This window comes from Psammomys obesus, unplaced genomic scaffold, assembly GCF_907164565.1.
Source record: "Psammomys obesus unplaced genomic scaffold, mPsaObe1.curated_primary_1811, whole genome shotgun sequence".
NCBI lineage: Eukaryota > Metazoa > Chordata > Mammalia > Rodentia > Muridae > Psammomys > Psammomys obesus.
The window spans coordinates 6369404-6383718 of NW_026596040.1; the positions used below are offsets into that span (position 1 = coordinate 6369404).

At 45.3% G+C, this 14315-nt stretch overlaps 1 protein-coding gene across 4 annotated transcripts in view; it reads right to left on the reverse strand.

Annotated features, from left to right (window-relative positions):
* Nucleotides 1-14315, reverse strand: part of Mcc (MCC regulator of WNT signaling pathway) — a 214794-nt gene that overhangs the window by 55653 nt on the left and 144826 nt on the right. For all 4 annotated transcript variants that reach the window (XM_055622793.1, XM_055622797.1, XM_055622796.1 and 1 more), the window contains exon 4: nucleotides 13299-13441. In XM_055622793.1, coding sequence (XP_055478768.1) covers nucleotides 13299-13441 — 143 coding nt within the window. The remainder of the gene's footprint in view (nucleotides 1-13298; nucleotides 13442-14315) is intronic.

Here is a 14315-nt window from a genome sequence, read left to right on the forward strand (position 1 = left end):
CAAAAATCGCCTTAAGAATCAGCCATTATTCACCTGTTGTTCTGGATTCTGCCTATTACCACCACCTTTAATTATTGTAGCATATTTTGTGTGGAGGACACTGCAATCTCCCAAAGCCAATCTTTCTCCTAAACCCAGTGTGTCCTCTGCATGCAAGAAACTGACACCTTCACAGTTTCCCTTCTGGTCACAGGCTCAACGCACCAACATGAACAACTGTTTTTTTTTTTTTGTTTGTTTGTTTGTTTGTCTGTTTGTTTTTCTCCCCTAAACTTTGGAGCACTTTGAAAAAGTTCTCAGCATGGTGGAAAGTAGATTTCTCAGGACATTTTAACCAACCTCATTTGGCTGCCCACATCTATTGGTTTCCTGAATATAGAAAGCAATCCAGCAGGAGGTTTTCACTCTAATCCATGTAATGATTCCATCTGCTTCTCAAAGTTGCTTCTTCTCACCTCCCCATCTCTGTGAGTGAAACCCACCATCCACTCAGTTACTCAGGTCAACTCTGAAACAGCCTTGATGCTCTTTTGTATCACATCCTAAACCCAATCCATCTTGTACCTACAACCTCCAAAAACTCATCCTCAGACTGAGCAACTGTTCTTACTCTCTGCTGATAGCACTGTGCTCCAAAACACCATTACTTCTCAGTTGGTTGTTCTAATGACCTCCTACCTTCACTCCCCACACAGTAGTTGGAGTGACACTTTTTAAAGGCATATATGGTACCTTCCTAGGGTAAATTGTCCAATGGCTTCCCCTAATCCTTAGCACTAAACTAAGATTAAACTCCTTACCACGGCCATTAAAAACTCTGCATACATATCCGAGACTCATGTCCTCAGTCCAGGCTGCACCATGGAATTCCTTGGGGAGCATTTATAAAATGCCAATGCCAGAGTCCCGCCCCAGACCAATTAAATCGCCATGTCCGGAGGGTGGGGCTTAGATACTGGAAATGTTTTCAATTCCTCAAGCAGCTTTAATGTGCAGTGTGGTTAGAATCACTAGCCTGGCCTCTGCTCCTCCATGCCCCTTCCCTGTGTTCCCTTCATTCTTTGCTACTATAGGGCTTCTCTCTATCACTGGAAGATGTCAAATTCTGATCTACCCAGATGCTCCTCTGCGATTTTCTCTGCCTACACTCCTTTCCACCCACCATGCAGCTCAAGTGCTGCTTCTCCACCAAGATCCTCCTGCCTGGAGCATGGGGATTCCCTCTCCTGTCTCCACCAGTCCCAACCCCATCATCCTGTTCTGTTTATGATAAACATCAGTATCTGATCTGACATGCATGTTTATCATCTAAAGACGCATGCTCTATGAAGGAAGGGACTTTGATCTTTCTGATCACTCCATCTCACCTGAGAACAGGGAAGACAATCAAAAACAATTTTAAAAGAGTAAAAATCTGCACTGTACAGTTGAGTCAGCAACACAGAGAAAGGAGACTCAGTCAACACCAGGGTACTTCACATTGACCTTAGGCTTTTCTTCCTCATCACGCACATGAGCTGCTGACAATGGAGGTGGGAAGGGAGGTTCACAAGGCAAGAAAGGGTGGCTCAGCACCAAACTGAGGCAAAAAGATCCAAGTGTGGAACAGCTAGTCCTGCTAACACACAGTCCAGTCTCTGAATGCCCATTCACACTCAGGTGCAGGTTCCCTGGCATTAGGAGCTTCATGACCACACATTCTCAGAGCTGCTAGTGCGCATCAGTAGAATGAAAAGGGAGCTTATGTTCAGCCCTTCCACACGTTGCCCACACAGGTCCACCTGATGGCATGTGAGTTAAACAGTCTCAGGGTACAGATGCAAGATGGTGGTCAGGCCTTGGGGGAAAGAAGCAGGAGCAGGGACAAGGGCTCTGGTAGTATCTCTCACCCTGCTGTCAAGACAGTGGCTAAGCCCTCACCACAGTCTAGAAGCATAGTTCCTAAATGAACAACTACCTCTGAAAGGCTCACAAATGCACGGCACCAACACTGAAGTCCTTCTCTCGGGACCTCAGTCCTTTTCTCAGGGACCCGCCACCAGCCTGGAAATGCTTCCCTGAAGACTACAGGGTCACACTGTCTAGTCAGTATCTAGTCTGTCTAGTCAGAAGATGGTGAACAGACAGAGCCTGATATACTGGTGCATACTGGTAAGCCCAGAACTGGGGAGCTAGAGCTAGGAGGTCATCCTCAGCTATGTAGTGTGTTCCAGGCAGTCTAGAGTACATGAGATCCTGCAAACAAACAAACAAATATATTCTAAATAGTCTGTGTCCCTCTGCTCTGAAAGGAGAGCTACAAATGTTTTCTTTGGTTTTAGGAAGGCAAATGTGTGTCTGCTAGGTGATGAACCTGCTCCCTATTCACACACACTCCCCTACTTATCCACTGACTGTCACTGTCCTCTGCCACTGTACTCTATTTGGAAGATAAGGTGGCCAGGCTAGCATGAACAAATGTGGGGCGCAGGGGTGAGGCATATCAGCACGAACCCATCCCTCACCAGCACTCATTTGTACTACTGCTCCAGACAGGAAAAATGGGAACTGGTGCCATATTTTTCCACATACTCACTTATAATAATTACAAACTTCTTTATTTGGCACAATCCAGCCCCAGCCAGAAACTGAACTTTCAATACCAAAGGCCTGAGATAGCCAATGCCTGCACGAAAATATAATAATTCTATCACTAAGGCCCTGCAGACAGAGCAGAGGGTCTTTCAGTGAGGTAACAGTCACAATAAGGCACAACAAAGTCAGTACCCCTCACAGGGTAGTAAGGTGTGACACCCAGGTCACTCCCACTTTCACAGTCTCACCAGAGGCAGGTGAGGGTCAACTTGAGGACTTCTGCTCGCTCACTCATCTAAGGTACGTGGGGTTGGCAGGAAAACAGGAACCACGATGGCAGCTTTCTGCAGCCAGGGCCATGTCACAAAGTACTGCAACCCAGAACAGGGCTCTCTGGACATACTATCACAAGCCTGAGCACTGCATTCCCTGTTACAGCCAGAAGAGTCAACAGAAGGCAACTGAAGAGGTATATTAACTCTGAAAGGGACTCTGAGAAATAAGGGGTTTGTATGCTAATTCTGTGGCTGGAATGTGAATGAAACGCTACATGAAACAGACAAGGACAGATGTACGATTCCACTTTTGTGAGCTGTTTAACAGCAAACGCACAGAGACAGAGAGCAGACCAGAGGCTGTGAAGGGCACATCAGGCAGTTACTGTTTGGTGTGTGCAGGGTTCAGAGACGGAAAAGGACAGCGGTGATGGATGGAAAACTGTGCATGCACCTAAAACTTCTGAGCTGTTCACTTAAAAATGTTTACTGCGCTGTACACTGTGATGAGTACATATAGAAAACCACAACAGAAACATATTTCAGTGCAGAAACTGGGAGCATAAAAGCTAACAAGCAGGCGGGAAACAGAAAACATCACCTTCAAGTTTATGCTTCAGAAGGAAGCTGAGGGGCTGTTCATTTTTAAAAATGTGCAGGGTAGGGTGGAAGAACAAGAGAAAAAGATACAGGAAACCTCAGCAACTGGTGAGAGTCACTGACTAGTTCGCACAGCAGGGACCTCCAGGGCAGGGCAGCACAGGAGGGACTTCAGCAAAGCTGTGCTGTACGTCAAGACGATGAGGTGATGGCTCCGCTCTCCCTCTCTCTTTGTCAAATGTGCATTCTTTAACATGGCTTATTTATATCATTCCTTGGAAGAAAAACCTAGGGGCAGCTTCTGACAAGCAACTACAAATAACAGGGAAGCCCAGCTAGTGGGACGAGGGAAGGTGGCTTTGGAAGTGAATCCAGACCTGCACAGCTGCAGGGGCTGATTTTGTCTATTTAGCCCTGAGCTTTCTGGCAGCCAGAGAAAAAATGAATTATCTCCTGTCAGAAGGCAGGAAGCATTCCAGTTTCGTAAGAGAGACAATGTAGGTTTGGAAATGGATCTGCGCGAACTTGGGTACTTGGGACTTCATCTGTATCTCACGTCTGTGTGCCTCCTCACCCGTGTCGCGCAGACGCAGATCTCACGCCTTCCTCTCCTATTAACCTTCAAGACAGAGAGTTCTCGGGAGAGCCAAGCTTGGATAATCTAAGCGTTTGACCCTCTGTGGTATTTAATTTTCTGTAACAGTGAGAAAGGACATGGAAGAATAATCAGAACAGAACCCTCCGTTGACTAGAAGGTGCAAACCAGGCAGGTACAGCCAAAGTTGTGTCGGCCCACCTGGCAAGCTTCCATGATGGAAAAATTTTTTTTTCAAAGTTCATTACAATTTATATTTATACAATTTATTCTTGGAGTAGCAGGTCTGTAAGTGCTAACCCTAGCGCAGCAACCTTCGGAGTGGTCAGCAGCTGAGCCGTCAGACCCGGGGTGTCCACAGTGCACAAGCCTGTGTGTAGATGGCCTGTCCCTGTTGTATACTTAGAAATCTGACAAGGAGGTAAGAGGACATCCGCCCTCGCCAGCGTTCTAGCCTGTGTTCCCAGTCAAAAGGAGGCTATGCGTTCACGCTGTCTCAGCCACGTTTTTCCAGCCTGAGGTTTGTTTTCATATTTGCTGTCGTCGCTTTAGGTTTCTGACAGTTTGATTCCATGGTTCTAGCTAATGTGCTTGTAAATATGAAGGCATAAGGATCACCAAACATCAGCTGTGTGAAGCTTCCCTCTGTAGTGGGCCAGCCGGCTGCCCGAGGTGTCCCTTTTAGGGCACTCCTCTGACGTAGATCATTGGTATAAAAGCACTGGCAATGCCCCCTAGAATGCAAGGCTCTGCTGACATATCTGTGAAAATGGCTCCAGTTTCATATTTCACCGTGGTCTGTAAATCCCAATCACCTGAATAGCACAGCTGAAAGGCAAGGTAACGCCGATCACTGCGGAAGATGGGGGAAACCTTTAGGGTAGCATGAGGTGACACTTTGGCAACCTGAAAGATTAAGTCTCCTTGACATCTAAGACGCAACTGTGAAGACTGTGGAAAGCATGTTCTGAGGAATCCCAGGCCCTCACTCTGTGTGTGCAGTCACAGGTCCCTGTGCTGTCCTTTGCTGACCCCTGCACACTTCCATGCTGAAAGGAAAGGCCAGTCTCAGTGCTGAACACCCCCCAGAGCTCTGCTCAAAAGCGTATGTGTGTGCATACGCGTGCATGTGTGTGTCTGTGTTTATACATACACATGCTCTAGCAACCAAGTGTCAGCAATATAAAATACTTAAGAGTGATCACAGTCCCCATGATGGTTGTCAGAGTGGGAATACTAGCATGGGCCTGGATTTTGTTTCCAGCATAGACTAAACAGGCTTTCAGAGCCTGCTCAGGTTTTAAGGCAAAATATGTCGTAAGTTCCAACCAAGGAAAACACAAATCAACTGAGGAGATGTGGTCTGTTTAGAAAACAAGGAATGTTTATTATAATGACAGCAGCAGGACCTTGTCCTGAGTAAACTTGGAAGATCAGTACTTTCCCATTCCATTTCACTCACACCTAACTCCCTTCAGGAGGCTGCAAATGTACTGACCAGCAGCCTCTGAGAAAAACAGCACGCTGAGCAGAAAGATAGCCTCACCTGCTTTCAACTGTATTTACTACAAGGAAAAGTCTAGAAAGATTTCTGGTGGCCATTTCAGTTACTCAGTCCTGATAAAATTCCTACACAGGTCTTCGTTTTCTTTTCTTTTTTACTGTATGTATATGAGTCCTTTGCCCTGCATATATGTTAATTTAGCACATGGTCTCTGCTGAGGTCAGAGGAGGGTGATGGAGCTCCTGGAAATGGAGTTACAGATAGTTGTGAGCCATCATGTAGGTGAGACGAGAACCAACGGCTTCTGCAAGAACAAGTGCTCTTAACCACTGGCCCAACTTTCCCGTTCCTTATTCACAGTTCTTAATTGACCAGGTTCTAGTCTCTGAGGAAAAGGGCACCTTGGTAAGACTTCCACTGAAGCAGTCATGCTTTGGACCTCAGGGTGACCCTCACTGTAAGCCTCTTGGGAGAGATTAAGTTGCCCAAATTAATTGAAAAGAATAAGACATGGCAGGAAGGTTCAACCCTGCTACATCAACTAGTCAGACTGCAATTCTAGTCCACTCTAGCGCTATCATCCTGGAAGCTGGCTTATCAAAGTTTCCAATGCAGGTCATAGACAATCCGAGCTGCATAGGGAACACAGGGCACCCAGCCACCCCAGGAAGCAAGGCTCTCCATAGCAGCCTTAGGGTCGTAAAGGGTACTTTCAGAAGAGTCCTTAATGCTGGCTCCTGCTCCTTGACACTTTCAAACATTTTTTTTCTTTTGCTGAAGCCATTAGGGCTCATCAGCCAGTAGGCCAGGAAAATCTGACTTTTACCTTCAATATATTTTATGACTGCAGCCATGCCAAAAAGCCAGGCTTCGTGTGTAAATTCTCCCTTGGCCGTCCTCCAAAAATGACTCCCACTGAGGGAAATTACCACAGGTCACAGCAGCAGGCAAGGCCTCCTGGTGAACAGCAGTGAACTCCGGCAAAGTACCTATCTCTCACTAGAACTTGAAAGAGCTCTCTAAATACTAACCCAGAACCCCTCACCAGTCACATAAGATCGATGTGATCAGAGATGTTGTTTTATAAGCAGTGTCCCCAGCGGGGTTTAGTGGTTGTATTAATGTAGCCAGGGGAAGAGCCTGCTGGAGGGGCCACCACACACAGGCTCTGACATGTGTGAAGTGGTGAGCCTGTACACACTCATGTGTTCCTTCCTGTTGCCACACCAGCATGGCTTGGCAGGTGAGTGTTGCTCCCCATCCTAAGAGCAGCGAAATTTCAGCCAGCTACAGTTAGGCCAGGTGCTTGTGATCACACAGCTGTTCCCATAATCCCCCATCAGCACCGAGACCTCAAAGGACGTCGGGAAGCTGCAACAGCAACTGCAGGCAAGTTATGCTGTTCAAAGAGGCATTCGGGAGCAAAGCCATCTACAGAGACATGGCAACAGCCAAACCACCTCTTAGCCTGGACAAGCGGCAAGCGGCTGGCCTTCCTTAAACCTTTCTATTCTGCTAAAACTCCAGGGCCTTCTTCCAAGCTGAGCACCAATCACAAGGAATGGATGAAGCAGCAGACACAGAGGCTATGATCAAAGCACACAAGCTGTTTTATCCATCTGCAAACCCCAATGTGTTACAAGATACAGAAAAGAAAAATTCTAAACGATGATCCCTATCTCAGTTCTGTTCAGTCACCTTCAGTTTTGAAACAACTATGTGACAAGGTTTGAGAAGAAGGAAAAGAACTCGCTGTGCTGGGGAGCTCTCTCTTCTATTTAGTGGCAGGGGTAAGGCAAAGCCTAAGTGGCTTGTTTAGTCCTCCAGCCCTAGGACGGTGCTCAGGAGCTATTGTCCAGAGGGGCAGCCAGGCTCTAGCAGGTGGTGATTGCAAAGAAAAGAACAAGGGGATTGATGAAGTAAACAGATAACTTACTGCTTTTGTTTTTGTAAACCAGAAAAAATACTGCAGCAAAATGCATCGAAAATCCTGCTTGAGGAAACCTCTGGGTTCCTAATGCAGGTTCACAAATATAGCAACCATAATGAAATGGATGCTTTTTAATGATTTCCTATAATGGTGTTTATATATGGAAGCTTTTTACCCTATTGAAGCAATTTAATCGGAAAATGGCAGAGGAAGAAGAGGCAGGCAGCCAGTTCCAATCAACAAACATGCTGACTATACTCTGCGCTACAATTTCATGAACTCTGCCAAGTTGTCCCCTAAGTGCCTGACTTCTCTGAGGACTCAATAGAGAACCTCTCATATCAGACTCCTCCTTAACCTTACCACTCCAGTTCAATCCTCAAGTATCCAGCTATGCCTTCTAGGAAGATTCCTCCCAGGCCCCACTTGGCAGGTCCTCACCCCACTGGTTCTTCTCTATCAAAGTATCCACATCCTCTGAAGACTTGTGAAGAAGGACAAGAGAGCATCCATTGCTACTTGATGTGTCCTTGAACAACATTAGATTGGAATACAAGGCCATCAAAACCCCTGCCCTATACAGCCTGCACTCTAGCATGAGACAATGACTGGCAATATGCAAGGAAATAAAAGCAAATACAGCCTTTCCACAGAAAGAGCTGAGGAGTGAGAAGGAAACCAGAATAAAGGAGAATGCCTCATGTGTACTGTAGCAAGGGGCACTCCCAACACACACACATGCTGGCAGAATCTGGCCAGGCTGGAGGGACAGCAAGAGAGGAGAGTGTGATCAGAGATGGAGGACCAAGAGGAGGAGAGGAGGGGTGTGGTGTCAGGAGCTCCAGGCTTTGTGGGACACCATGGTGTGGAGACTGGATGTCAGCGGGGGTTTGATTTGAATGTGGGAGCGCAGCCTCTGATGGCAGAGTGTGTGCCTTTCAGCCCCAGCAGCTAAGGCAGCATGCAGTGAGTTTGCAGCCCCAGTGCCTAATGCAGCACACCAGGAATTTGGAAGACAGATGACTAAAGGCTTCTCTGGATAAGCCGAGAATTCGTGCTGACACCAGGCAGAGGCCGTGCCCCTACAGGGCTCAGTTCTGCCAGGACACATTCTACCAGTACAATTAACATCCATTTCCAAGTGAGGTCCAGGGTGGAAGAAAGCACTTGAGATGAATGATGAGGGAAAATGGAGATGCCTCGCCATGCAGACAGACAGCTGTGAGTTCCTGCCTTCGGGAATCAGTGCGACAGATGCTATGTCATGTCAGGAGCTCTGCGACATCTCCCAGGAGAGAGGCCTATTGAAGTGGGTTTGTGCCTGCATTTCCCAAACTTAATTATGTGACTCTGTTAGACTGTGGGCCATCTATTAATTTCATAAAATACAACTGGAGAGAAAGAAATGTAGGGGTCAGTGTAGGACTGGTCCTCTGCAGTGACTTGGACGTTGTTGGCTGTTTGACCTTGCTTGGCTGCAAGTTGGATTCTGGAACAAGAGACTGGAAGCTCTAGACAATCACAGTGCTGATATGAGCTTAGCACATGGGACTCTCGCCTCAGGGTTGGCTGGCGGCAGATGGCTGTGTGTGTTATAACATTTAGTCTGGACCCTGGGTTCAGATGAATTAGAGGGAGACAGCCCGGGTGCAAGGCAAACTGATCTGAACCCAGACTTGAGACTATCTTCCAACTGCTTGAGCTGGAAGCAGTATTTTCACTTGTGCACAGTGCAGTGCGGCTTATGCTGCTCTCACTTAGAGCACACCTCTCAATGACTGATCCATCCTATTCGCCTTAGTGTTTCTGACTGCTGAATACTTATTGCCTCGTCAGAACTTAACAAAAAGATACCCCTCCCCTCGGTTTTTTCAGACATCTTTGACAGGCAGGCTAATTGCCACATTCATTCATTCACTATAACAGGATCTTTTAACACGTGGCACAAGCCAGGCCCTAGGACTAGGAGATAAAACAAACACCACACAACTTCCTAAGAGAGTTTAGCAGGACGGTTAGCGAGGCAAATAACAACATGATCTAGAACTCAATGTCCTATGAGAAAGAAAAAAGAATGCTGCATCCACAAAACCTCACACACTCTGAGGTTTTCTGAGAATGTTCATTTATCCTGAAACTGAACTGAGAGAATCAACCCAGCCTCCGATCCCTGCTGATCACTGCTACTAGCTCTGGCCCCAAAGGCTCAGGGTCCAGCTGACTTCACTTATTTGCACATCAGCTCCTGCTTCAGCCACAACCGAAGGCATGTCCTTAAGCATCTCTACCCCAGGTATCTCAAGACACCTCAAGTCCATGACCTCTCAAAGACAGACGGTCTCCACCTGTCTCTTCCTTCTCTCTATGCAAAACGGAATGGAACTGAGAGTAAAGCCCTTGTCCTTCCCATCATGGTCTCACATGAGGCGTGGCCTCACCGCCCATGCACTGTGCACATTAAGCATCTTATGAGAGACTCAGACCTCTGCTTTATACCGCTTCCAGTTCTTAATCAAATCTCGCCCAATTCATACCCAGCTTTTTCCTACATTTCAACTGTCTCGATCCTATTCCATGCAACAATCTGGTCTGCCCAGACTTTTCTAATGATTTCTTAACTAGTTTCCCTAACACTCTCTTGAGTGATTTACAATGCAATTGTCTCATGCCTCTACCCACCCGTTAAATCTTTTAGTAGCTCCTGGTAGGTCTTTGGATTAAGAACTCTAACATGTTCTATAAGATTCTGAGTGAGCTGGCTCCTACCTACGTCTCCAGCCTTCATCATCATATCACACTGGTTCTTCACCATCCTGAATACATTCTCCATCCTCACTAAACACCCTCACCTCCTCCTCTACTTGCGTGAATGACATAGATTCTCCCAATCTTAGTTCATATGTCACTTCCCAGATCAAGACTTCCTAGAACCTTGGACTGAATCAAATTCCATGATTCGTGATGTTACAGCATTTATATGGGTGTATAATGAAACATACATGTGTAACAGTTGGTTAAGATCGTGTTTTCTGGGCTGGAGTGATGGCTCAGAGGTTAAAAACACTGACTGTTCTTCCAAAGGTCCTGAGTTCAAGTCTTGGCAACCACATGATGGCTCATAACCATCTATAATGAGATGTGGTGCCCTCTTCTGGCGTGCAGTCACAAATGCAGGCAGAGCTCTTTATAAATAATAAACTAATTTTAAAAGATCTTGCTTTCTAACTCAATTTTCAGCTCTACAAAAACTCAATGTACTTCTCACCCTTCTCTTTGCTTTTCCTCCACCTCCTCACTATACCTGTGCACATCTATCTCTGAAGACATGGAAAGTTTCATTCTTCTGACTTTACACCCATTCAATCACAGAGATCACTTTGGCTAAGACAATTTTGAATACTCAGCCTCAGTCTGTCTTAAGAACCCAGTGGGCATTCCCAAGCAGACCAGTGGTTTACAACATCTCACCAGTGGCTTTCATGCTATTTGGCATGCAATAGACAAATTTTATGAAATAATGGTGTTGCTCTACTGTTTTCCTACTTGCTTTCACTTCTAAAAGACTTTATAAATCTAATTCTAAAATCTAATAATAGGTCATGGCCTACAGTTCAAAACACTGTTCCTCAAAGAGCTCCACCTGGTTACTTCTTTACTTGACCAAACATAATATTAACTATTTCTTAATTTGTTTCTCAATCAAATTTCTTACCAAGGAATAAAATCATCCTTTTAGTCACTTTGGATCAAAGTGTTAAGGACATTTTGGATTCTCCCTTTTTGTACCATGGTTGCTAAAATCCCTCTAGGCTTCTACTGCAGAGCTCTGCAACTCTCCTATCCTTAACATTCCCAACCAATCAGCTCTGAAGGAAATGTGACCATGAATACTGCAACAATCTTTTTTTTAATTAAGTTTTTATTGTTTTACATTAATTACATTTTATTTGCTTTGTATCCCAGCTATAGACCCCTCCTTCATTCTCTCAATCACCCATTCTCCCTCAGCTCCTCCCATGCCCCTCTCCAAGTCCACTGATAGGGGAGGTCCTCCTCCCTTTCCATCTGACTCTTGCATAGGACTGGCTGCATTGTCCTCCTCAGGGCGTCAAAGAGCCTGCCACTGAGTTCATGTCAGAGACAGTCCCTGTCCTACTTGGATACTGAGCTGCCACGGGCTACATCTGAGCAGGGGTTCTAGGTTATCTCTAGGAATGATCCTTGGTTGGAGTATCAGTCGCAGAAAAGACCCCAGTACCCAGATATTTTGCTTCTGTTGTTCTCCTCGTGGAGCTCCTGTCCTCTCCAGGTCTCACTATCTCCCTGTTGTTTCCTAAGATTTGCTGCACTCTGCCCAAAGTTTGGTTATGAGTCTCAGCATTTGCTTTGATACACTGCTGGGTAGAGTCTTTCAGAGGCCCTCTGTGGTAGGCTCCTGTCCTGTTCCCTGTTTTCTCCTTCTTTCAATATCCATCCTGTTTGTCTTTCTGAGTGAGGGTTGATCATCTTACCCAGGGTCCTCCTTCTTGTTTAGCTTCTTCAGGTTTATCCTATCTTATAGGTCTAATATCCACTTATAAGTGAGTATATACCATGTGTGTCTTTCTGCCTCTGGGATACCTGACTCAGGATGGTCTTTTCTAGTTCCCTCCATTTGCCTGCAAATTTCATGATTTCCTTGTTTTTAAATTGCTGAGTAGTATTCCATTGTGTAAATGTACCACAATTTCTGTATCCATTTCTCCATTGAGGGACATCTGGGTTATTTCCAGGTTCTGGCTATTATGAATAAAGCTGCTATGAACATGATTGAACAAAGATCCATATTTATCCCCCCGTACAAAACTAAAGTCCAAGTGGATCAAAGACCTCAACATGAAACCAGACACACTAAATTGGTTAAAAGAAAGAGTGGGGAAGGGCCTAGAACTCATTGGCATAGGAAACAACTTCCTGAATAGAATACCAACAGCACAGGCTCTAAGAGCAACAATCAATACATGGGAACTCACAAAACTGAAAAGTTTCTGTAAAGCAAAGGATACTGTCGTTAGAACAAAACGACAGCCTACAGACTAGGAAAGGATCTTCACCAACCCTATATCTGACAAAAGGCTAATATCCAGAATATATAAAGAACTAAAGAAGTTAAAAAGCAACAAATCAAGTAATCCAATTAAAAAACTGGATACAGAGCTAAACAGAGAATTCTCTGTAGAGGAATATAGAATGGCTGAGAAATGTTCAACATCCTTAGACATCAGGGAAATGCAAATCAAAATGACCCTGAGATTTCACCTTACACCCATCAGAATGGCTAAGACTAAAAACTCAAATGACAACACACGCCAGAGAGGATGTGGAGAAAGGGGAACTCTCCTCCACTGCTGATGGGAATGTAAACTTGTACAACCACTTTGTAAATCAATCTGGCACTTTCTCAGACAATTAGGAATAGCGCTTCCTCAAGATCCAGCTATACCACTCCTAGGCATATATCCAAAATATGCTCAAGTACACAACAAGGATATTTGCAACAGTCTTTGTAACATAGCTTCCTGCTTCTAGAATGTTCGAACGGAGGTGAGAGAGACATGCTTAAATAATATTCAAATAAAAAAAAAAACCCTACTAACTTAGCTCTCTAGTATACTGTGGTCAATAAGGTAGTGAACAAAGGATTAAAATGAATGTGTGTTCATCCACTCATCAGATTCCTTGAATAATTAAATTATAACCCAGGCTGCCTTGTGTTTCTAGGGTTTCTCTTGTAACCCAGAAACTAAGCCCCTGCTTGGTAGGAGGCCTGTGGAGACTCACCCATGTCAGCAGTGACCATCGTGGACTGGTTTTCAGGGATGGAGACAGAGGTCTGGTCTTGGTCCACACTTCTGGAGTCCTCGTTGACCTCTTGTTGGCTCTGGCTGAGTTCTGACCGTAGTTCTGAATATTCATCTTCCTCCCTGGGAAAAAGGAGAGTCAACCACCACTGACAGAGGATGTACAGTGAGTATACGGAAAATATATTTTGTAAGGAAGAGGCGAAGACCTTTTGAAAAAGATTAGTTTTCTCATCCAGGCTGCAGGCAGTAGGATCCCTTCAAGACCACACAGATGGTCATATCTAAGATGATGTAGTATGTGAAAGTTCAATGCTCCTTGTGCATCCACACAGCTATGTAGCAAACAAAATATGCAGCAGCCTATTGGAAATATTTCTCCTCCAAGATTTCCTGAAAAGGTTAGAACCTTTCCTCTCCCTCAGATTATGAGGTAATAAAGAACAAAGTCTACTAACATTGAGGCTGCAATGAACAAAACAATGAAGAATGTGATAAAACACAAATTACACACCCTCATTTGGAGGGTGCTGCCACGGACTTCCTTCCAAGAACTTGACACAGGGAGGAGATAAGTTGAAGCTACTGAGAAACTTCATGTGTGCAGCTCAAACCGGACTCTGGGTGAACAGACTGGCATATCTACATGTGGCAGCTTGAATGAGAGACTCACAAGGGGTATTATTGGGGGTGCAGCCTTGGAGAGGGTGTGGCCTTTTGGAAGAATTATATTACTGGGGATGGGCTTTGAGGTTTCAGATGCTCAAATCAGGTCTAGTGTCACTCTCTGTTCTGGCTGCCTTTATCCAAATGTAGAATTCTCAGCTCCCTCTCCAACACCATGTCTGCCTTTATGCCACCATGCTTCCCAACTTGACAATAATAGACTAAACCTCTGAACCTGTAAGCCAGCCCCCAGTTAAATGGTTTCCTTTATAAGAATTGCCACAGTCATGGTGTCTCTTCACAGCAACAGAGACCCAAACTAGTACACTAA